The sequence below is a fragment of the Dasypus novemcinctus genome, chromosome 3, assembly GCF_030445035.2.
Source record: "Dasypus novemcinctus isolate mDasNov1 chromosome 3, mDasNov1.1.hap2, whole genome shotgun sequence".
Taxonomy (NCBI): domain Eukaryota; kingdom Metazoa; phylum Chordata; class Mammalia; order Cingulata; family Dasypodidae; genus Dasypus; species Dasypus novemcinctus.
Genome location: NC_080675.1, coordinates 113,816,141 through 113,838,078, shown reverse-complemented (window position 1 = coordinate 113,838,078; position 21,938 = coordinate 113,816,141). Strand labels below are relative to the sequence as shown.

The 21,938-nt window shown below is 48.1% G+C and overlaps 1 protein-coding gene across 4 annotated transcripts in view; it reads right to left on the bottom strand.

Annotated features, from left to right (window-relative positions):
- Nucleotides 1–21,938, bottom strand: part of CAPN3 (calpain 3) — a 58,438-nt gene that overhangs the window by 9,492 nt on the left and 27,008 nt on the right. For 2 of the 4 annotated variants that reach the window (XM_058294011.2, XM_058294013.1), the window contains exons 2-13: nucleotides 18,052–18,121; nucleotides 16,376–16,494; nucleotides 14,699–14,832; nucleotides 13,824–13,992; nucleotides 12,870–13,013; nucleotides 11,096–11,179; nucleotides 10,118–10,203; nucleotides 6,943–7,020; nucleotides 6,229–6,389; nucleotides 3,038–3,207; nucleotides 1,845–2,053; nucleotides 1,024–1,060 (exon numbers count right to left, since the gene is read on the bottom strand). In XM_058294011.2, the coding sequence (XP_058149994.1) occupies nucleotides 1,024–1,060; nucleotides 1,845–2,053; nucleotides 3,038–3,207; nucleotides 6,229–6,389; nucleotides 6,943–7,020; nucleotides 10,118–10,203; nucleotides 11,096–11,179; nucleotides 12,870–13,013; nucleotides 13,824–13,992; nucleotides 14,699–14,832; nucleotides 16,376–16,494; nucleotides 18,052–18,121 (1,461 nt within the window). The remainder of the gene's footprint in view (nucleotides 1–1,023; nucleotides 1,061–1,844; nucleotides 2,054–3,037; nucleotides 3,208–6,228; nucleotides 6,390–6,942; nucleotides 7,021–10,117; nucleotides 10,204–11,095; nucleotides 11,180–12,869; nucleotides 13,014–13,823; nucleotides 13,993–14,698; nucleotides 14,833–16,375; nucleotides 16,495–18,051; nucleotides 18,122–21,938) is intronic. The other 2 variants (XM_058294012.2, XM_058294014.2) reach the window with 1 other exon arrangement.

Here is a 21,938-nt window from a genome sequence, read left to right as displayed (position 1 = left end):
AAGATAAAAATAGAACCAACATCTGGGATGATGCGGAGGACACTTGGAGATCTGGCACAGCTCAGGGTTATGAGTCATGAGTGTCACCCCCCCGGAAGACAGTGTAGGGGCGCTGGGGGGGGGGTGCCGTCCTCCGATGGCCCAGAGCCTCACCCACGGAGATCAAGGGACTGTGGACTCACCAGAGCCCAAAGCCCAAGGCAGTCACCAGAGCCTCAGCACCAGGCGAGCCCAGCACACACACACCAGTTCTGTGCCTCTCGCTTTGGGCTTCACGCCTGAGGACAGGCCTCACATGGGGTTGGGGGAAAGAACCTGTCAGAGTCCCTGCCCTGCCACTTGCTAGCTCTGTGAACCTGAGCAAGTCATTGAACAACCTGAGCTTCTACTTTCTCACCTAAAAATCAGGGATAATTACCTTCTCGACTTCTCAGAAACATCACCGGGATCAAATAAGATAACGTATGAAGAGCACCTTGTCAGGTGAAAAGCACAGTAAGAACCACCATTTGGGTGTTCCTGCTGTGCCAGGCATGTCACATACACGATCTCATTTATTTAGGCCTCAGAAAAGCTGCATCAGAGGGGTAAGGTAACTTGTCCAGGTCCCCCTGCTGTAGGTTGAGGATCCAGGTTTTGTACTGACTCCAGAATGGATGAACTTTCTTTTCTCTGGGTGAGATTATGCCCCATAATCCACTGTTAGCGCCTGTTCTCATTGTCATCCCTTCTTCCCATGGCCTTTTTCCCTCATTCTAATTCAAACTCTTTCTCCCTTCAAGGATCCTCTTCTGAGCTTCCCAGCCCCAGGAGTGACCAAATGTCCCCAGGACCAAAAGGTCTATTGCTTCTGGCCGTGCCAAGCAGAAGCTGCGATAACGTGGGATAATTTTTCTGCATGTTCCAGACCCCCATCTCCCTCTGCCAGTCCCTGCTCTCCCCTCCACCACCTGCCTGGCCCCGGCCCGGGTTGGGGAGGGCGAGCCCCTGGACCTTCTCACAGGTAAGAGCTACAGCACTCACCAAAGGCCGCTCCACTGAGATTGTATTTTCAACACCCCTGTGAGGAATACAAACATGAAGCAGTTTCAGTATTACCAGGAGCAAGTAGGAAGCACAGAGACAATTTGCTCAAGTCACATGACTTCCCGGTGGCCAAGTCAGGACTGACCTCAAGAGAATCCCAGGAATCAACACCCCCCAACCCGCCTAGAGGAACCAGCCCTGTGTAGGCATCATCCGCAGCAGCCAAACCCAGGCACACAGGTTCCTGCTGGCTTTGCCCAGAGCTCCCCAATGGCACGACCCAGCACCCACCTATGGAATTTTGTGCTTCTTTCAGCAACAGAGATCAGAGCGGCAGGAATCCCAAGAGGGCACGGATGTGGGCTCACTGGCCTTCCCTGATCACCTTACCTAAAATTTCACCCCCCCCCCAACATTTCCGATCTCCCTTCCCTACTTTATTTTAATTCCTTACCATTTATCTAAGAGATGCTATTCCCTGCCCACCCCCCACCACCCCCATAAGTGGTCTCTTGCTAGAATATTAAGCTCCTTGAGGGCAGGTATTTCTTTCCTTTTGGTTCACTACTCTATTCCCATTGCCTAGAAGTGTACTTGGAACATAGCAAGTGCTCAATAAATATTTGTGGAATGAATGAATGAATGAATGAACAAAGACAATATGGCCAGTGGCTCAGGAATGGGATAAAAGGCGCAGCCTGGTCAACATAGCCGAGGACTACTATAGGAGACTGGTCGCGCTGCCTCATTCTTCCAACCTCTGGAGTAGGTCATGTGGGCTTTTAGGGACAGACAGAGAAAGCTGGGCTGGGACTCACTCAGAGAGATTCCTCTTTTCAGAGAAGACACGGAGGATGAATTCTCCCTCCTGGTGGGGCTCGTAGGTGGAGGGCACGATGACATACTCGCTGGGAGGCAGGCGGAAGCGCTGGGACACCTCCCGCATGTTGATGTAGGTTCTGCTCCTGGCCTTGGAGGCGTTGTACAGGAAGAAGTCCTTCTGCAGGTGCTGCTTGTTCCCGTGCATCTGGGGGAGAGAAGAGCTCGTGGGATCTGAGCCCCTCACGAGGGACACCCTTTCCAGCTCACAGCGCCCCTCCGGGGGTCCCTTCCCAAGTCTCCTGTCATTCACTTCATAGCCTTGACCTACCTCCTTCCAATTCCCAAAGCCTCCTGGAGCTCAGCATCCCTGGAGCTCCCTACCCCATTTCCTCCTCTTTTCCCTTGTGATTCAGAAGCAAAGGTCAACTATCATTTCCACGCTCAGGGCGGCTTGCCCGACTGCTGCTCGGTGGCTCCAAATCACCCCCAGGCTGACCCCACAGAGGCAGGAAGGGCCGTGGCCGGGTTCTGAGGAGGTGATCCCTCCTCCCAAAGAGGGCAGACACCCTCAGTATGTGTCTGTGACTGAGCGTGTGACTGTGGGCCTCGGTGACGGCGTTTGGGTGTGTGCGTGTGTGCTTGTGTGTATAGGATGAAGAGCACATCCTGAGGGCTGCAGCCAGGCACCCGCCCCAGAGTTGAAAGGCAGCAGGCAAAGCCCTCTCCTCCCACGGTGCTGCCCACCCCCCCACCTCCCCCACGCTCCCTGACATGCTCCAGATGAACAGGGGAGCCCCAGGAACGCTGCACCCAGCTGCTGGCCGCCACTACTTCTATACCTCTTCGGGAACCTTGAGGAGAAACAGAAAAAGAAGATGCTTAGATTCTGCAGGTTTCAGATGTGATTGGAGATGAAAGGCTTGCAAGAGGGGAACGCCAGCCAATTGTAGAGTCAAGGCGAAAATCTCTCCCCACGTGCCTCCCCTCATCTCACTCCCGCCACCTCCCGCTCATTACAAACCCCCAAGAGGCTCTGGCATGAACGGGCCTGATACCAAGGTTCTGTGGGTTCCTGAGTATCGGGGGCGCCAGAGGACCCCTCTAGAGCCCTTCCTGGGTGAAAAAACCATGAAGCCCCCTCCCTAGGAAGTTGTGAGCTTCCTGGGCTCAGCCGGCGAGGGCCGCATACCTCGTAGATGGCGAAGCCGATGGTGAAGAGGTTGGCTCCCAGCTTCCGGTCCTTCCGCCGGTTCTTCTGCATCAGGGCCACCAGGAAGCTGCACACCACCTCGGAGTCGTCGGGGTCGTCATCCTCCTCCAAGAGCTTCAGGCGGTACTGCGGGTTGGTCCAGAAAGTGTCTGTGCCCCCCAAAAGGGAAACGTGCATTCAGATCTGCTTTTCTGAGAAAAGGCAGGAAGGGAAACGAAACGGAGGGAACCTATTTATCTCTACCCACCCATGTAGGTGCTCAATTAATATTTATGGGAAGAAATGATTCAGGCATTTGTCTAATGATTTAAGGGGGTAGCCAATACCTTTATATAGATGGAAATGCACTGGGTGTGTGACTTCCTGTCTCTCAGTGGGTATAAGGGTAATAAAAACAATAGGACAATAGAAACAATAATGGCAACAATAACAATAGCCTCTCCTTCTTGGAGTGGGATGGTAAGAGGAGGGGATAACACCAATTGGTCTTTTCCTTAACAACACAGCACATTGCTATGTGTTGGGCACTGTGCTCAAAACTTCCCATGCATTATCTCATCCAATCACAGACTCCTCATAACAGCCCTATGATATTGGTATTATTATTGTTTCCATTTTACAGATGAAGAAACTGAGACACTGAAAGGCAAGGGGGCTTACTAAGGTCACACAGCTAGTAAGTGAAACAGTTGGGATTCAGACCACTTTAAACATAAGCTCTTTTTTTTAAAAATTTATTTCTCTCCCCTTCCCCTCTCCTTCCCCTCAGTTGTCTGCTCTCTGTCCCTTCGCTGTGTGTTCTTCCGTGACCGCTTCTATCCTTATCAGCAGCACTGGAAATCTGTGTTTCTTTTTGTTGCATCTTGTTGTGTCATCTCTCTGTGTGTGAGGCGCCATTCCCGGGCAGGCTGCACTTTCTTTTGCACTGGGCAGCTCTCCTTACGGGATGCACTCCTTGCACGTGGGGCTCCCCTACACGGGGGACACCCCTGCGTGGTGCGGCACTCCTTGCGCACATCAGCACTGCTCATGGGCCAGCTCCACACGGGTCAAGGAGGCCCGGGGTTTGAACCTTGGACCTCCCATGTGGTAGGCGGATGCCCTATCCATTGGGCCAAGTCCGCTTCCCCCAAACATAAGCTCTTAACCCTTGCCCTAGAACATCCTGGGTGTAATATGATTTGATGCTACAATATTCATGTTGAATTTTAAAAAACATATACACATCTTGCCTTAAAAAAAAAAAACAGCAGAGGAAGAGATGGGAACTATGGTTAGGAGAGTAGAGAGAGTGTTAGTGATGGCGTTGCTGTGCAAGTATGTGCGTATTCATCCCGCAAATAGTCATCACCTTCTACTACTGGGTACAAAGTTCTGCATTAAGAGACAGCAAGACAAATGTGGAACATGTACGCATGGATTCTGCTCTCCAGGAATGTACACATGGATTCTGCTCTCGAGGAGACAATAGGCCAAAAGAGAAGGTAAGACACGCTCGTAGATTACCATACTGTATGGTGTAAATCTTAATTGGCTCCTTCCTCAGCTACAAACTGTGGATCTCTCCTTTGGATCTCGCCCCTGATCTCGTTCCCCGCTAGTGTTCTCTCTCGTCCCAAAGTTCTCGAGAGGATCACGTATACCACCGTCATTACTGACTTACTTTTCTGCCCCTCGTTAGACTACTTCATCTCCCTTCCACTGAAATGGAGCTGGTGACGTTCACCCATGACCTCTCACTGGCCGCACTGAATAGACATGCTCTAGACTTCATCACGGGACCTCTTCCTGCATTTGAACTGTTGATTCCTCACTGGGCTTCTGTGACTCCATTCTCTCCCAGTTCTCCTCCTTCCTCTCTGAACTTTCATTCTCAGTCTTTGCCAATGACTTCACTTTCCTCACCTTACTTTACTGTCCTTAAATGTTGTTGGTCCCAGGGTTTGGTCCTAGGCCCTCTCCTCTTACTCCACCTACACTGCCTTCCCAAGCAATCTTATCCACATCTATTCTTTTTTTTTTAAAGATTTATTTTATTTCTTTCTTTCCCCTCCCCCTCCCGCCCCAGTTGTCTGTTCTCTGTGTCCATTTGCTGCATGTTCTTCTTTTTGTCCGCTTCTGTTGCTGTCAGCGGCATGGGAATATGTTTCTTTTTGTTGCGTCATCTTGTTGTGTCAGCTCTCCGTGTGTGCGGCGCCATTCCTGGGCAGGCTGCACTTTCTTTCGTGCTGGGCAGCTCTCCTTATGGGGTGCACTCCTTGCGTATGGGGCTCCCCTACCCGGGGGGCACCCCTGCGTGGCATGGCACTCCTTGCATTCATCAGCACTGTGCGTGGGCCAGCTCCACACGGGTCAAGGAGGCCTGGGGTTTGAACCCTGGACCTCCCATGTGGTAGGTGGACACCTTATCCACTGGGCCAAGTCCGCTTCCCCACATCTGCTCTTTAACAACCCCCTACGTGCTGATGACTCCTCAGATATCCTCAATCTCTCTCTCTCTCCCCCTCCCTCCCTCCCCTCCTCCTTTTCCTCTCTCCTTCCTTCCACAAATATTTATTGAGGTCCTTTCTAATCTGTACATCTAATTCTGTAAATTATACATCTTCACCTGGATATTCTCCAGGTCTTCCAAGTTTCCATGCCCCAAATTGAACTCTCCTCCCTAAAATCCACCAATTCCACCAAGATCAAGCAAATGCTGATTTTTTTCTTGTATGGCATATATTGAAATATCGCCCCCATCCACTGAGGCTTCCAAACCAGGGCTCTTGGAGTCATTCTTCATTCTCCCTTCTCCTTCACTCTCCACACCACCCCGTATTTTCTCCCTTTAACAGTTCTCAGATCTGCCCTCTCCCCTCCAGCTCTGCTGGTGGTCTAGGCTTTTATCATCTCCGGCTTGACCCATTGCAGCAGCTGCTAACATGGTCCTCCAGTTCCTTCCTCAACTCACAGAGTACTGTGCTTGGACAGATTACTGCTTGAAAGGTGTTACTGTTCCCTATTGCCAACTCCTCAGCATGGCAGTTTCCTTCTTAGCAAAATGGGAAGAAAGGGCTTAATAAGATAACTGATGTCCAGAACTTAAAAAACAATTCAATAAATGATGGTTAATATTATGCTCCCTGGAACTTATTCTGCTTGGACTCCCCATCAAGAGCGTCTCCCACCTGGGAAGTTGCGGCATCCTCCGGCGGAGCAGCCCCTCACCCAGCGGCCCTCGTTCACGGACACGGTCCAGGCCTGAAGCTTGTCAGACTCCAGAGCATCGGCGGTGAGGTTGCAGATCTCCAGCTTCGTGAAATGGTGGATGAAATCATCATATGACATCCTGAGAGGTTGGAAAAAGAGAGAGACCCCTGTGGAAGCAGGTGAGGACAGGCTACAGGGCTTAGTCTTATCTTTCCCAGTGGGGGACGCAGCCCTCGCCAATGCACCCCAGTGCTAGGCCTTGGGAAAAAGAGGTGTGTTTGGAGGAAGAAAGAAAATTAAGCAATTTTAAGGGTGGGGAATATCCCAGACTATATGCCAGCTCTGTGAGAATTTAGGGGGTCCCTTAGAGAGTTCCCTTTAAACTGAGACTTGAAGGCTGAATAGGAATCATCTGAGTGAGGCTGAGGGTGAGGATGGCCTTGGGTTAAGTGGAGTTTTCTAGGTGCAGAAAAGCTGGGGAGCAAGTGCTACTGGAGCAGTGGGTGCGTGCTCAGTCATCACCCTGCCCGGGGGACTCCTCTCAGAACGTCAGCCTTGCTGCCCGCTGCCTGGAGGGGGAGACCAGGGCCCAAATCTGCCCAGGGCTGGAGTCTGCTGGCCTCAGGCCAGGGGCCGAGGTTTGGGATTTCAGCTCCCTGCCCCTTCTTGGTTCTGCTGGATCCTGGACTCACCAGAACTCTCCATCCTCAGTGACCTGGTGCTGCAGACGGGCCTTCTCATCTTTGTCCACAAAGCGCCACTCCTTCCAGCTGGCAGAAACATAGGCGAGTTATGGAAAGAAGGCCTGACGAGGGTGGGGACATAGGTGTCAGGGAGAAGTACAGTAAGTGGAAGGATCTTGATTCGAAAGGCTGTGGGAACCATCAGAATGCAAATCCAACCTGTCACACTCAGTCCAAAATCCAAAAATTTCTTCCCACCATTCTGGGGATTAAGAAGGAACTGCTTATATGGGCTTATAAGGACTTGACCTTCCTCCAGCTGAATCTTTTTCTCCTCTTCACACTTTGAAGGTAAGAGTTGGGCTCTGGCCAACTAGATATCCAACTAAAGTCGAAGTGACAGTTCTGGGAGGTACAACACTCATGTTAATTTTTGAAGATCATTCTGTTTTGTGGCTGGGAATTTGGTGAAATCACATGCCTTTTCTGCAGAGCAGAATGGGTTATATATAGGAATGAATCTAGCTTTAGGTTATTAACTCTCTTGAAATTAACCATCTAAATGATCCTTTCTAAGTACTAATAGCAAAACATTGAAAGCTAAATGATAAAAGTTTATTTTTGAGAAATGTCTCCAGGAACTAAGTATCTTTTTAAAGTCACTCTCATTAAAGAAGTCACTTAATATTTTGTTAATTGGAAAAAAAATCAATCCATGATGCTGATGCAGTAAATATGTGTAAATACTATCTAAGGAAATTAACATATTTGAAAACATGGCTATGTTAAGGGAATTTTTATTTTCATTTCTATGTCATATATGTGACAGGATTGCAAAGAGTAGAAATATAAATTGCTTCAAGGCAATAGACAAAGAGTCATCAGGCCTTTGATAGTCTTTATACAAACATATATGGACGAAATCATGGTGAACCAGGGTTAACACAAAATTTAAGGGTATGTTAAGTAAAGGATGGCATTTCTGAGACACTTTGAATAGTAGGTCAGTCAGTGGTTTTCGATAGCTAAAGGATACTTCCCGTGTTTTGAAATGATATGGATGTGGGAAAATGACTTAATACAAGGTAGAATTATCTTAAGGCCAATGGTTTGTAAGTTTGAGTGTGACAGGCACTGTACATTTTGATTGCATGGATAACTGTTTTCATCTATAGATGAAAAGTTTGCATTATCAATTTTGACAATTGGATTTTTGCTTTTGAAGGCATCTATAGGCCCCACTGTTTTGAAGGCACTCTACTATAATATTATATAAACCAGTCATTATCTACATGGATTTGGACAGGTTTGTTCTAGTTAAACCGTGTCAACCTATAAATGTGTTTTGAGCAAAGAATTTTTCTATCAAAAAAAAAAAAAAGTTGGGCTCTGGAAAGAAATAAAACCAGGATTCCAATTTAATAACAGTATGTGACTTTAATAATTATGTAACCTTGGGCAAGGCACTTTTTTGTGGGGGTGTTTGGCAAATCACTTAACCCCTCCCCACTTCTGTTTCCTCAACTACAAAAGGGAAATGATCATATCATCTACTTAGAGAGCTGTGACGAGGAATAAATAAAATAATGCATGCAAAGCTTTTATAGCACAGTGCCTGTTATTTTACAAGTAACTGCCTGTGTTAGTAGGAAAAAGATCAAGCACGTACCGCCTCCTTTCTCCCACCCACCCCAGGAAACAGCCCAGTGCTGTGTTTCTAAAGGCTGGGGCAGGTTTTGCACACTCTTTCTCCTCATGAGGGAAGAAGTAAGTGCATTCGGGGTTCAGGCTCACTGAGGAGGAGCAAACTAACCAGGCTCGACCCGGGCAGCCAGGGAGTGCTGGAGGGGACACGAGGTTCCTCAGACCAGAAGTTCAGGAATGTGTGCGAGGGGAGGGCAGGATTTCCCTGACGCAGCCCCACTTAGCAGAAGCCCCTGCCACGGAGGCGCTGGCAGGAAGCAGGGCGAGGCCGCCCGCCAAGCTCAGCGGCTGGAGAAGAGCCCGAGGGCTCTGTGGGCTAATGGAGGGGACAACTGATGGGGCACCCAGAGCCTCCCGGAGCAGAGGGCCCAGTCCAGATGCCACTTCACCCAGGAAGCCTTTTTGTACTCTTCCCCTCCCACCCCAGACCAGGTGAGGGGCTGCGTCTTTGTGCTGCTTAACGTAGCATTTATTTCTCTTAATTGCGCTAGCTCGTCTGTCCTTCCACTGGACCTTAAAGTGGTCCAGTTCTCTGTGCTCAGTTCCCAAGGTCCAGCGAGTAGCAGAGGGCCCGGCACACAGTCAGCACTGACAGTCGGGGTTCATCGGGTGAACGGCGAAGGAACGCGTGTGAACACCTGCAGGAGGCAGATGTCTTACCACGGCTAACGGGGGAGGCTGCTTGTTCACAGGATATCCCCAGTGCCTAGATCTGCACCTGCTGTTTAGGAGGTGCTCAAGAATTAGTTGCTGAGTGAATGAATGACTGAATGGACCAGCAGTTACAGGGCACTGGGTAGAGGTAAGCATGGGGGCTGAAGGGCACACGGAGGACATAGGCCACTCCGCCCTGGCCTGGGGGTGACTTCTCAGGTGCTAAGACCTGCTATCCCCCTCTCAGGAATAAAAGGAGCTTAAGGGGCAGCCTACCATTCACTAAAGACAACAGGAACTAGAGATTGGGATGGGACTGTAAAGGCTTTGTATATTTTCTGAACCTTTGTAATAACTTTCTCATGTTTGTTATTTCTATTGTTCCCTGTCTGTTCTCCTCAGTGATAACCAGTAAAATTATTTAAAAGGACACATTTTCCAGGGAGAGGAAAACTTAGCATTGGCCGAGCACTCTCATGACATTTACTCTCATGACAGTCCAAAAGGCAAGTGTTACTATTGTTCCCATTTTACAGATAAGGGAACAGAGACTCCAAGAAGAGAATTCACTTGCCCACTCCAGGCCCCTGGGTTCGAAGACTCTGCTCCTTTCCATGCGTTCTAGAATATTTGCTTTCCAGCCTATGGCCATCAGCAAGCTCTCTGGGTCCCTGATTCTCCTGGCTCTGACCCTAGCCCTTGCCTGGACCCCCTCTTCTTGCTGATCACTGGTTTTCAAGGAGATTTTAGGCCAAGCATTTGGAAGTACTCTCAGGGCCTGGTACCAATCCAGTCTGGCCCCCAGGCCGTGCTGTCCCCCACCTACCTGTCACTCCAGGAGCCCGTCCACTCCACCTGGCCCCAGGGGTTCCGCAGTCGCACCAGCTTCACCTTCTCATCCTTGAACAGGGTCTTAGGCAAAGAGAAAACGCTCTCAAGCTCTAGATCCTCTGTCTGGAAAGGGGGCCTTTTGCCTTGCCCCAAGAGCTGGGGTGGTGATGGGGAGAGGATCCCTTACAGGGGGCTGCCTCCCTGCTCCTGGCCAAGGAGACAGCTTAGCTTTCTGTGAACTGGAACGTGGGGCGAAGGGTCAGAGCCTTGGCATTCAGTCTGCGGTGATGGGAGGGCCATGACCTCTCCATCTTCTAGAAAGGAATTTTCCCAGCCAACATTCTGGCCGTTATGAGCTTTGTGTGGAGATAGGGCATGCTAGCATGTTAGATGTCTTTGTACAAATGAGAAAAACACTCCTGCTGGCTAAGGAAAGAAGTTCCTTCTAGATGGACCAGTTAGTAAAAGGTACAACTTCCTCCAATCGGCCACCATGGGCGGATGCAGCAGACTGTCCCGCTTTGCTCATCCTTTGTACAGGCCATAACCTGCTCAGGCCTAACAAGGTTCCCATCTCCTACATGACCCAGTAAAGCACAGGAGTCCCAGAGGGAGCCAAATACTGTAACTGAACAGAAGAGAAGAGGAATCATGAGGGCCATGAGATCAATTTCATAAAAACAAAGTGACCTTTCTACTTACTCCTTGTAAACGCTGGGGAAATTGCCACTTTAAGCACTAAAAACAAAGATTAACTGAACGCCATCTTATGGCGAGATCCACCTCGACCAGTTCCGATGGGCCCCTCCAGTCCCAGAGGCTCCATTTGAACCTTGAGCAAATCTTCAGATTGGAGGCAAGCTCTGCCGATGGCGGAGCGCAAAGAAAGCAAAGCCTGACTTCAGGAGGCACCTGGGGTAGCAAGGTGGTCCAAGTGGCTCCCCAAGCCCTGCAAATCCCCGGCCAGACTCACCTCCTCCAGCCCAGTGACCGAGTAGGCATGACCTTTGACCAGCCCGCAGGCCATTCTTGTCTCATACTGAACTGGAACAATCGTCTGTGGAGCAAAGTCGAGACAGCCTGTCAGCGGTTGGGAAGACGTGCGGCTGCCTGGAGACCTAGTTCACACTGAATCCTTTTCCAGGCTTTGCAAGGAAAAGGACAACTCCACGCCCCGAACGTGTGTCTAACTGACCATGCGCATCCTCCCAACGGCCCTTTAAGCAAGTCAGGAAGACACAGGCCCTGAGACTCGTTTTCCCGAAGCCGACTGCTCTAAGAAGGCTCTGATCGCAGAGCGCAGCTTGGGTGCTGTGGTGTGAGGTGGGCGAGGGTGTCCCTGCCCCTCCTTCCTGGACCCCTTAGGGAAGAAGGGGGACAGAGGGGGCCTGCCCTGGACTTCGGGCTCCCCCTTTCCCTGCGCCCAGCCAGATGGAGGAGACAGATGTTGAGAAAAGGGGTTAGATGAAATATACAGGTCTAACCTTTTTTCTTCACACCCCAACATCTCCTCCCACCTAGAACGTGAGATTCAGGAAAACCAAAGAATCATATCCAGAGAGAGAATTCTGAGGAGGCCAGAGGGGGCTCTGCTCAGACGTGACTACGCCTAAGGGTACAGGGGCAGGGCTTCCATTTGCAGAAATTTCCAAGGGGCAGCCACAGAGGAGCCTTGGCAGAGAGGGCAGGACCACCAGAGCCTAGCAGGGTCTCTGTGGCTCCACTTTGCCTAGTGACGTAACTGCTTTAAGAGGAACTTCCCAGAGCCACACTTGGAAAGAAGTGAAGCCATTCCTGGGGCCTTTCTCAGGGTAAAGCATGTGGGTGGGGCCAGGGCTCTGGCATCTCAGCCTCTTCCAGATCTCCGTCCTCTGATGGCCCAGACCAGGCAGAAGGAAAGGGCAAGGGAGGCACCAGGAGACCCACTCATCCTCCTTCCTAGACCTAGGAAGCCCCTGGAGAGGACTCTTTTGGCGTAGCCCATGCCTATCGTGTGGCCCAGCCATTCCATTTCTGGGAATCTAGCTTATGGAAATGATCATATATACACACATGAAAATGTGTGTATATATATAGATATTGGGTCAGCAAGTTATGTAAAATTGGAATATTGGGATGCTCCTAAAAAACATTTATAGCAGAATTCTCATTGGAAGATTAAGAATATATAACTAACTGTGGAAGGCAAGCTGCAAAAAGGTACATTTAGTGTGACAATCTTTAAAATATGAGAATACAGATAAAGTATATGCATAGAAAAAATCCAGGAAGGTCATATACCAAACGTTAAGTGATATTCTTTGGACGGGGAATGTATAGCACGGTATTGTCAGTGAGCAGTTATCACTTCTAAAAGTACAAGAATATAAGATACTTTATTTTGCTCAGTGCTGGAACAGTACCTGAGCATAGCAGGAGCTCAATAACTATGTGCTGAATGAATAAACGAGTGAATTAGAAGGGAAGGAATATTTTAAAATAAATGAAGTCTCTTTTGTATTTCTGCCTGTTAATTTCTTGTCAGAGAAACTGCCTGACCCATGGAGTATGAAGAATTCTCCTAACACTGGCTCTTCCACCTTCTTCAGGAACGTTGGGGCACAAGTTATTCCACCCCCACCCATGAGCGTCCCTAGGTGGGGGTCTGCATGTAGACACTGGCTCTTGTGAACAGAGTCTGACACCAAGAGGGCAGGGTCATGCAGGTTGGCAGAATGGCCAGTCTTGACAACTGGCAGCGTACACACCCGGGTTGGTCTGTCATCTGAGGCTCTGGGGTCGAGGTCTGAGTCCCTGAACCGCGAGTTATCCATATTTCTCACCATCCGTGCAATCAACTCCCCCATGTTGAGACCAGAAGGAGAGGTCCCATAGGTCATATTCGTCCCATCCTGAAGCCCGATTGGGGGAGGAGGGAACAGTTCAGGAGAGGGGGAATGAACAAACAAAGAGTGGAGAGGGAAGGAGGAGGGAGGGAACAGACAAAGGAAAAGAGGAGAGATAAATAGCATATGAATGGGGAAAAGATGGAGAAAAGTGATACAGAAAGAAAATATTCACTCATGGTGCTTTATGCTAACTGATCTTTCCAAGCTTTCCTATCCATTGGGAATGATGGGAGAGGAAGGAGCAGGAATTCAGCATGGGCAGGAATTCAGCAGGAACTTCCATTGCTGAGACGATGATGCACTGAGCAGACCCTAGGGAAGGTGTGTCTCCTGGAACCCAGAGTCCAGCCATGGTCTACCATCTCCCTACCTCTTTCCTTGGCTCCTGTTTGAGTTCACACCAACTTGTTGCACCAAGAGTTGCAGGCTGAGCATCTATCAAGATAACAACACAAAACCCATATCCTAGGGAAATGATGGGCTCAGGCCCATAGCCAAGTATGTGGCCAGCTTAACCAGGGCATGCTGGGACTGAGCAGCACTGGGAAGAAAGACCTGTGCTGACATGAACCTGTGGGCTTTTCACCTACATCCCATGCTCAGAAGGTACTTGCCCAGTCCCTTCACTGAAAGCCCCATGAACTCTACTATCTTGAGAAGTCTCCAGGTTTCAAACTACAGAGCCAGTTCCTGCTTCCTAAAGTAAAACCTTTCACCCTTCCCCAGAAGAAAGCTTTAAGCCGCTGTTCATTTGGTAAAGGGCCTCCCAATACTTGACAGCTCCCTGGCCTGCACCCCATACCCCAAACTTACATCAATGGAGCAGCCCATAAGGGAACCTCTCTCGATGGCTTTCTTCATGATCTTGTACATGTCTCTGGGAGCATCATTGATATCAAAAAACTCTGTCACCCCTCCTGTGAAGTCCTCCATGGCCTCTGTGGTGTTCCCACCTTTCAGGGCTTCATAGGAACCATGGAGCCTTGGAGAGAAGATGAAGACCAATCAGGAATCACAGGGTTCCAGAAAACATGACCCAGGTACCCTTACCATTAGAACTTCCCTCTTGGGTTCTGTGATGTTCTTTCATCTAATTCCCCAATAATCCTGTGAGCTAATGGGATGGGCACTATGATTCTCTTTCTTCACCATGAGGAAACTGTGCTTGAGAGGTTAAGTGACTCACCCAAAGCCACAGAGAGCCAGAAGTACTGGTATCAGAACCCAGATCTTCATAGTTCCTGATAATTCTCTTTCGGCTATACCCTGAACCCTGAGGCAGGGTCACCTTAAAGCCATTAGTAGCTGGGGTGTGCATTCTCAGATGAGAGACAACTGGTCTTTATTAACATGCTACAGGCGCATGAGGTTTTTTTTGAGCCAGGCAAGACCTTGAATTCTGAGCTCCAGGGACTTTGAGCTCTGATCTGAGACTTGCAACACCACTCTGAAAGCAGAATTAGAGAACTCACTTTGGAAAGTAAAGCTAATCCATACTAATCTTCATTTCTACTCTTAAGTGTTTTTAGTTACGGTTGTTTGCTGCCTGGACCTGCTCTTCTCTGATTTTGTGTCACAGGTGAACACACGTACATAGACACAAGCATCCTCCTATGAGTGTGACCTCAGGTTTTGCAGCCATCCTCCTTACCTCTAGCCCTGCCTCACATTCTAGCATGTCACCTTACTTAGCATAGGCCTTCTCCAGCAGAGCACTCCAGAATTCATTGCGGTGGTTGGATTTGGTGAAAACCAGTTGGTTGTTGTAAGTTGGCAGACAATCATCAATAATCACGTCCACCCAGTCTCCATAGCGCCAGAACTGCACAGAAGCATCAAGCACAGAGTCACATCCTCAGCTTACCATTGACAAGACTGTCCCCATTCCCACATCCTTAGGGGTTTCTCTTTTCCTAAAGCAGGACAAGTTCCTATCCTATTCTGGGTTTGGGATGTGTGAATCTATCTCTAACTGGACTGTGAGCTCCTTGAGAGCAAGAAGTGAGTTACATACCTCTTTACCCCTTTAAGAAGGTCTAGACTAACCCAGTTCTGGGTATGGTATGTGCTCAGTGAATACCTTAGGACTTGAGATTTTCATTCCCCTGCTTAGTAGGTTTGGGGTAGAGTCTAGGTATCAGTATATTTTTAGGAGCGCCAGATGATGCTAATGTGCTAGGGTTGAGAACAATTGATCTAAGTGAGGGTGATGTATTCATGTATGTATTTCTTGATGACAAAGTAGAAATTTCTGCTGAAAAAAAAAGGATTGAAATGGAAGAGAAAATTGACCCAGAACATACTCTGGCTGTAGCAGGAACAATGTCCAATGATTTCAATTCTGGATGTTGTTCTTTTTGAACAAATCATTTTTTAACTGAAGAAGGCCAAAGGCAGTTTACTCTCCTTTTCAGTGGCACTTTCTCCCTTATTGAAAAGAGGGCAAAAACCTTAGTCCAGTCTTTGCATTTATGGGATGTACTCCACTCTGACACAACCCTTTGGATAGCTGAGGACAATAAGCAGATCCATGGTACAGAGAAGGAACAAAACTCAGGGACTCGTTGCCCTGGCAGTGGGATGCTGGGTCTGGGACTATCTGAAGAGAAGACTTCTTCTGAGGCCTTCAGTCCTGAGGTACAAGATCAGCAGGTATATCAACAGATGAATTGGATCAGTCTTGGGATATAAAAGAACCTTCAGGGGTGGAGACGGACTGACTCTCGAGAACTCCAGTTTATGCTGGATCACCACATGGGGCGATTACTTCAGTTCTGGGCCAGCTCCAGGATTTGGCTATATGCCTGGACAATTTGGACCCAGAAAATTTCCAATGGCTGAAATGTTTCTGGAATCAAGAGATTCAGTTCTAGGCCAATCCAGAAGCCTGGTCCCCAGTTTAACCAGACTTTTGCTTTCAGGACCTAGAAGACTTGAGTGATAGACTTGGTATAGACCCGCCTTAAAGAGAAAGAAGTTAACAGGAGCTGCCGTTCTTGGACTAGACATTCCTTTACAGCCCTAACTGCCTGGATTCCCAAGGCGAATGTCTTAGGAACGTACTTGAGAAGGGCTGTGGGCAATCCCACAGCAGCCAGTCAGCTGGAGAGGCAAAAATAGAGCCACATTCCAACAAAGAGGATGTCTTCCTGCCTTTCTGGGCCTTAGCGGAAGGCGTGTGGGGTGGAGGCCAGAGATAAACAACTTCCTTCCTCAAAGGCTTGAAGCTTTCAGGAGGTCACAGCCCACTGTTACAGATGGGAGGATAGGTGGAGCCTTTCCCGGGGCCCCTGGGAAGTCAAGGGTGGAGAACAGTGGTGGGTGGACTGTGGTTGGCCCTCTTAGTCACATCCCCATGACCGCACCTGGAAGTGGAAGATCCCCGCGTAGTTTTCGACGAAACTCTGATCATGGGGTATGACTCGGAAAAGCAGCCGCTTGTTCAGAGTTAGACAGGCGATGGCTGCGAGAAACCAGCAGTCCCCTGCAGGAAAACACATGCACAGATCACGGGAGGGGTCTGCACTTCTGTCAGAGAAAGACCCAAGCCCAACGAGCTCTCCCGCTTCTCAGAAGAACTGGAGTTCACTTGATGCTCACTGTCCTACTTCCAGATTTGACCTTACAGAGGAGCCAACCCAGGGAAGGCGATTTTAACAGGAGTCCCTTGACAATAGGATAAACAGGGTAACTTACTCCCTCATGACTGGAAAGGTTTCCTAAAGACTGTAGGAAATTCCTCCATCTGCAATGTAAACTCGTTTCCTTTTTGGACCTCAGTGGAGACGAAGCAGTAGGTTACTATTATTGGGTCGTTTTTCCTGACACTTAAAGGAAATCCTCCCTGCCCCATACCTCTGCAGTGTGAGTCCTTTTCCTCTCTGACCTCAGCAGAGAAGGAGCATCAGGGTGTCACCAGCCAAGCAGATTTGTACTGCAGGGAAAGCCAGCTGGGCAGATGCCCTGGAACCAGCCTACAGGGGGCACTAAGATATTGCTGCAATGGAATGAGATGGAGACATTTACTTATTCCTCAGACCTCCTTGCTGACAGTGTTCAGTATGGAGTTGTGTGTGCTCATGCGTGTGGATACCCAAGGGGCACGCTTGGTTGGTACGGATGGGTATAAAAAAGTGCAAGGCTTTTGCGCATTATATATGCGTCCTTGAGACTGGAGGGGGAGTCTGGGAGCCATCGGCAGCCACCCCTCACCCACTCCTCCTCCACTCCTTTGCCTTTCCTTTGAAATAGTGTGTTGGTTTGAAGGGCCCAGATTATTAGCTTGCCCAGGGCTACCGGGGGCAGCCTTGCCTCAGGTGCAGGAATCCAGGTATCCAGTTCCCCTTCAGCCTCTCCTTTTGGGGCAAAATGAATCAAATTCCTTTCATTTGAATGCCCTTTGGCCTCAAGTTTTAAAGGGTTTCTACTGACTTTCTCTCCAATTTTACTTCATGTAGCTTTCCAGTACTCTACACCCAAAGATTCCTGAACAAAAGGCTTAGTGAACAGCCAAGCTAACTGAACAAACAGAAAACTGGGTGCTCATTCACATGGCAAATGCCATCTTTGTTTAATGATTTCTGTAATATGTTGCTATTCTTTCTGGGCCAACTTAATCAAGAGTTTGAGTGACAGATGCTCTTTTCAATAGTGCGGTGTGTGTGTATGTGTGTGTGAACACCCATGGGGCATGCTTGGTACACAGACAGTCACAGAGCTGCCTTCTAATGACGATGGGTACAGTTAAGTGCAAGGATTTTATTTTTCTGAGCAGGGAGACAAAACATCCTCTGTTCTCTAGAGAGGAGCCTTTAAAATGAGGCATGTTTCCTGTGTCACAAGGCAAAGTAGTTATGAGAAATGTGGAAGGACCAAAAATTAAATGAAGCACTCACCAACACAGATACAGTAGCATAAAATAATTAATATGAAAATCTTCTGAAGATTAATTAAAAGCAAAAATAGATTGTTGTCCCTTCACTTCCTGTAGCGGGATCTCACCTTTTAATTACCCTCCGTTCATCCGACAAGACTTTCCTACCTAGATCTCCTTGGCAGATGTCAGTTCTATTGGCTCCACCAATGATAAACCGGGGATTTTCACAAATTTCCTGTGAAGCAAAAAGGATACAAACAGGTAATAATAATAGCTACTACGGGCGGCAGACTTGGCCCAGTGGTTAGGGCGTCCATTTACCACATGGGAGGTCTGCGGTTCAAACCCTGGGCCTCCTTGACCCGTGTGCAGCTGGCCCAAACGCAGAGCTGATGCGCGCAAGGAGTGCCCTGCCACACAGGCGTGTCCCCCACGTAGGGGAGCCCCACTCGCAAGGAGTGCGCCCCATAAGGAGAGCCACCCAGCGTGAAAGAAATTGTAGCCTGCCCAGGAATGGCGCCGCCCACAAGGAGAGCTGACACAAGATGATGCAACAAAAAGAAACACAGATTCCTGTGTCGCTAACAACAAAAGCGAACAAAGAAGAAGACACAGCAAATAGGCACAGAGAACAGACAACCAAGGTGGGAGGGGGGGAGAGAAATAAATAAGTAAATCTTAAAAAAAAAAACGTAGCTACTACAATTATTGAATTGCATTATGTAGTACTGGCACCATATATCAGGATCTTTACAGACACCACTAGTACAAGCCTCCTTATCTTTCAAATAAGGAAACGAAGGCTCAGAAAGGTTGAGTAACTTGAAGACACGCAGGGAGGAAGTGGTAGAAGTTAGGAGCGCACTGTCCCCCACACTATCATACTATCTGAGTAAGGGGGAAGCTTGAGAATTAGGACTGTGTCATTCCTGTCACAAAGTGGCAGCAGTAAGCACGGCTTTTTCTCTTTCTATGCCAAGCAGAAGAGATATGGGGGAAAATAAGGGTCTTTCTCCCCACAGGCTTGGCAACATTCATATTTAGAGTCAGCCAATGTCCCAGGGTCCACAGGACTTGAGAGCTGGAGAGAACAGAGAGCGAGTTTGGTGTGGGCTTCGCCTGCATCCCCGCCCACTGGAGGCTGTGTCTCTTCACTCAAGGCTACCAAATATGGAGTCACAGCAGTCGTTTTCAAGTCCAGGCAGCCCAACAGAGATGGCTCTGGCTTCTGTTTGCACGTGTCATGATTTGTATTTAAACTTCTTAAATTTAAAAATAATTATTCTGTGGTTTAAAAAATGTATTGTGGTAAAATGTATCTGACATGAAAGTTGCCATTTTGATCATTTTTAAGTATACAACTCAGTGGTATTAATTATGCACAATTAACGTTGTGCAACCATTACCACTATCTACTTCCGAAACTTTTCACCACCCCAAACAGAAACTCTGTACCCATTGGAAAAGAATTCCCCATTCCTCCCTCTCCCTGGCCCCTGGTAACCTCAAATCTACTTTCTCTCTCTATGAACTTGCCTATTCTAGATTTTCATATACTAAGTGGACTCATACAGTATTTGTCCTTTCATGTCTTATGAGAAATTCTTTATTATTGAAGAATAATATAATGAATATAAAGAATAAAATAGGGGGAAACGGACTTTGGCCCAGTGGTTAGGGCGTCCGTCTACCATATGGGAGGTCCTCGGTTCAAACCCCGGGCCTCCTTGACCCGTGTGGAGCTGGCCCATGCGCAGTGCTGATGCGCGCAAGGAGTGCCCTGCCACACAGGGGTGCCCCCCACATAGGGGAGCCCCACGCGCAAGGAGTGCACCCAAAAAGGAGAGCCGCCCAGAGCGAAGGAGGGAGCAGCCTGCCGAGGAATGGCGCCGCCCACACTTCCTGTGCCGCTGACGACAACAGAAGCGGACAGAGAAACAAGACGCAGCAAATAGACACAGAGAACAGACAACCAGGGGAGGGGGGGAAATTAAATAAATAAAAATTTAAAAAATCTTTAAAAAAAAAAAAAAAGAATAAAATAGGGAAGTGGCTGTGGTTCAAGCAATCGAGCTCTTGTTTACCATATGGTGGACCCAGGTTCCATCCCTGGGACCTCCTGGCAAAAAAAAAGGTAACAGGAGCCCCAGACCTGCGCGGTGAGGCACAGGCCCCCATGCAGCAAAGAGACGCACTGCACCAAAAAAACAGACAATGATGCAACCAGATGCGGGGAGGGGGGGAAGGAATAATATAATGATTTTGTTTCATCCATGTATCAGAACTTCATTCTTTGTGTGTGTGTGTGTGGTTTGGGGTGTGTGTATATATATATATATATAATTAGAGAAATTGTGAATTTACAAACCATCATGAACATTATGCAGAAGTCCCTTACAACACCCCTCCATCAACACTTTACATTGTTGTGGAACATTTGTGACAGATTATGAGAGAACATCCTCAGACTACTAGCACTGACTGTGGTCTATAGCTCACATTTTGTGGTTTGGATTTAACACCATTCTTCAGAGCTTCAGGAAACTTTGCTCTTCCTGTGAAACTGCTCTCTCTCCCCCTCTCGTAATCACAACAGCCCCAATATACCCAAGTGAGCTGGAGCTTCCAGCACGCAGGGCTCTCTCTCTCCACTAGATGGACAGTCCTGCTTTAGATCACACCACAGCACTTCCCCGTCTGCCATCTTTTCTTCTGGGCTTTCTCTGGCTTTCTCAGCTGCTGCTCTAGTTTCTGTACACATAGGGGTGCCCAATAAGTATTTTTGAGTGAATCCACTCATTTATTAGGGAAATGTATGTCTTTCCTACCTGTGAGGAATAGCCATTTTGAAAACTTTGAAAAAATATGATTTCTCAGGTTTCCCATACAGTAAGATTCCATTTATATAAAGAATTTTTTAAAAATCGAAAGTTAGTGTTTAAAGGTGTCTGATTAGGTGAAAAAACTATAAAGAAAAACAGACATATCTATTCCTATAATATTCATGATGTTCTCCTTCAAGTAAATTATTTTCAATAAATATATAAACTTCAGTAAGAGGTTGAAATTGCTAGGCTAGAGGAAACACATTTTTTGTTTTGTTAAAAGAATTTTGATCTTCAGCCAAATCCTCATTCAGAAAGTATGTATCAATTTACACATCCACCATCTGGGATTAATAGTGTCTGTTTTCCCCTTAGCCTCATAAACACTCAGCATCAGAATTAATTTTTTAAAAAATCTCTGCAAATTAAAAAGGGGAAAATGATATTTCATTGTTGTTTTAAGTTTAGCTATTTATAAATCATATGTTTGTGTCCATTTTACTATTTGGGTTTTTAGCATTTTTCCTATACATTTATGACAACTTTTAATATTACTTTTTGTAACTTAAATATTTTAGCAATTTTTTCCTTGTTTTAGCAATTTAATTCAAAATTCAATTCAGGGGCGGCAGACTTGGCCCAGTGGTTAGGGCGTCCGCCTACCACATGAGAGGTCCTAGGTTCAAACCCCGGGCCTCCTTGACCCGTGTGGAGCTGGCCCAAGCGCAGTGCTGATGCACGCAAGGAGTGCCGTGCCATGCAGGGGTGTCCCCTGCGTAGGGGAGCCCCATGCACAAGGAGTGTGCCCCGTAGGAGAGCCGCCCAGCGTGAGAGAAAGTGCAGCCTGCCCAGGAATGGTGCTGCACACATGGAGAGCTGACACAAGATGACACGACAAAAAGAAACACAGATTCCTGTGCTGCTGACAGCAACAGAAGCAGACAAAGAAGACACAGCAAATGAACACAGAGAACAGAAAACCGGGTTGGGGAGGGAAGAGGAGAGGAAAAAAAAAACCTCAATGCAGGGACGTGGATGTGGTTCAAGCGACTGAGCTCCTGCCTACCACATGGGTGGTTCCTGGTTCAGTTCCTGGTGCCTCCTAAAGAAGACAGTGAGCTGGCATGATGGGCAGGCATGGCAAGCTGACTCAATAAGAGACACAAGAAGAAAAACATAATGAGAGACATAACAAACCAGGAGTAGAGTTTTCTGGTGCCTTCTAAA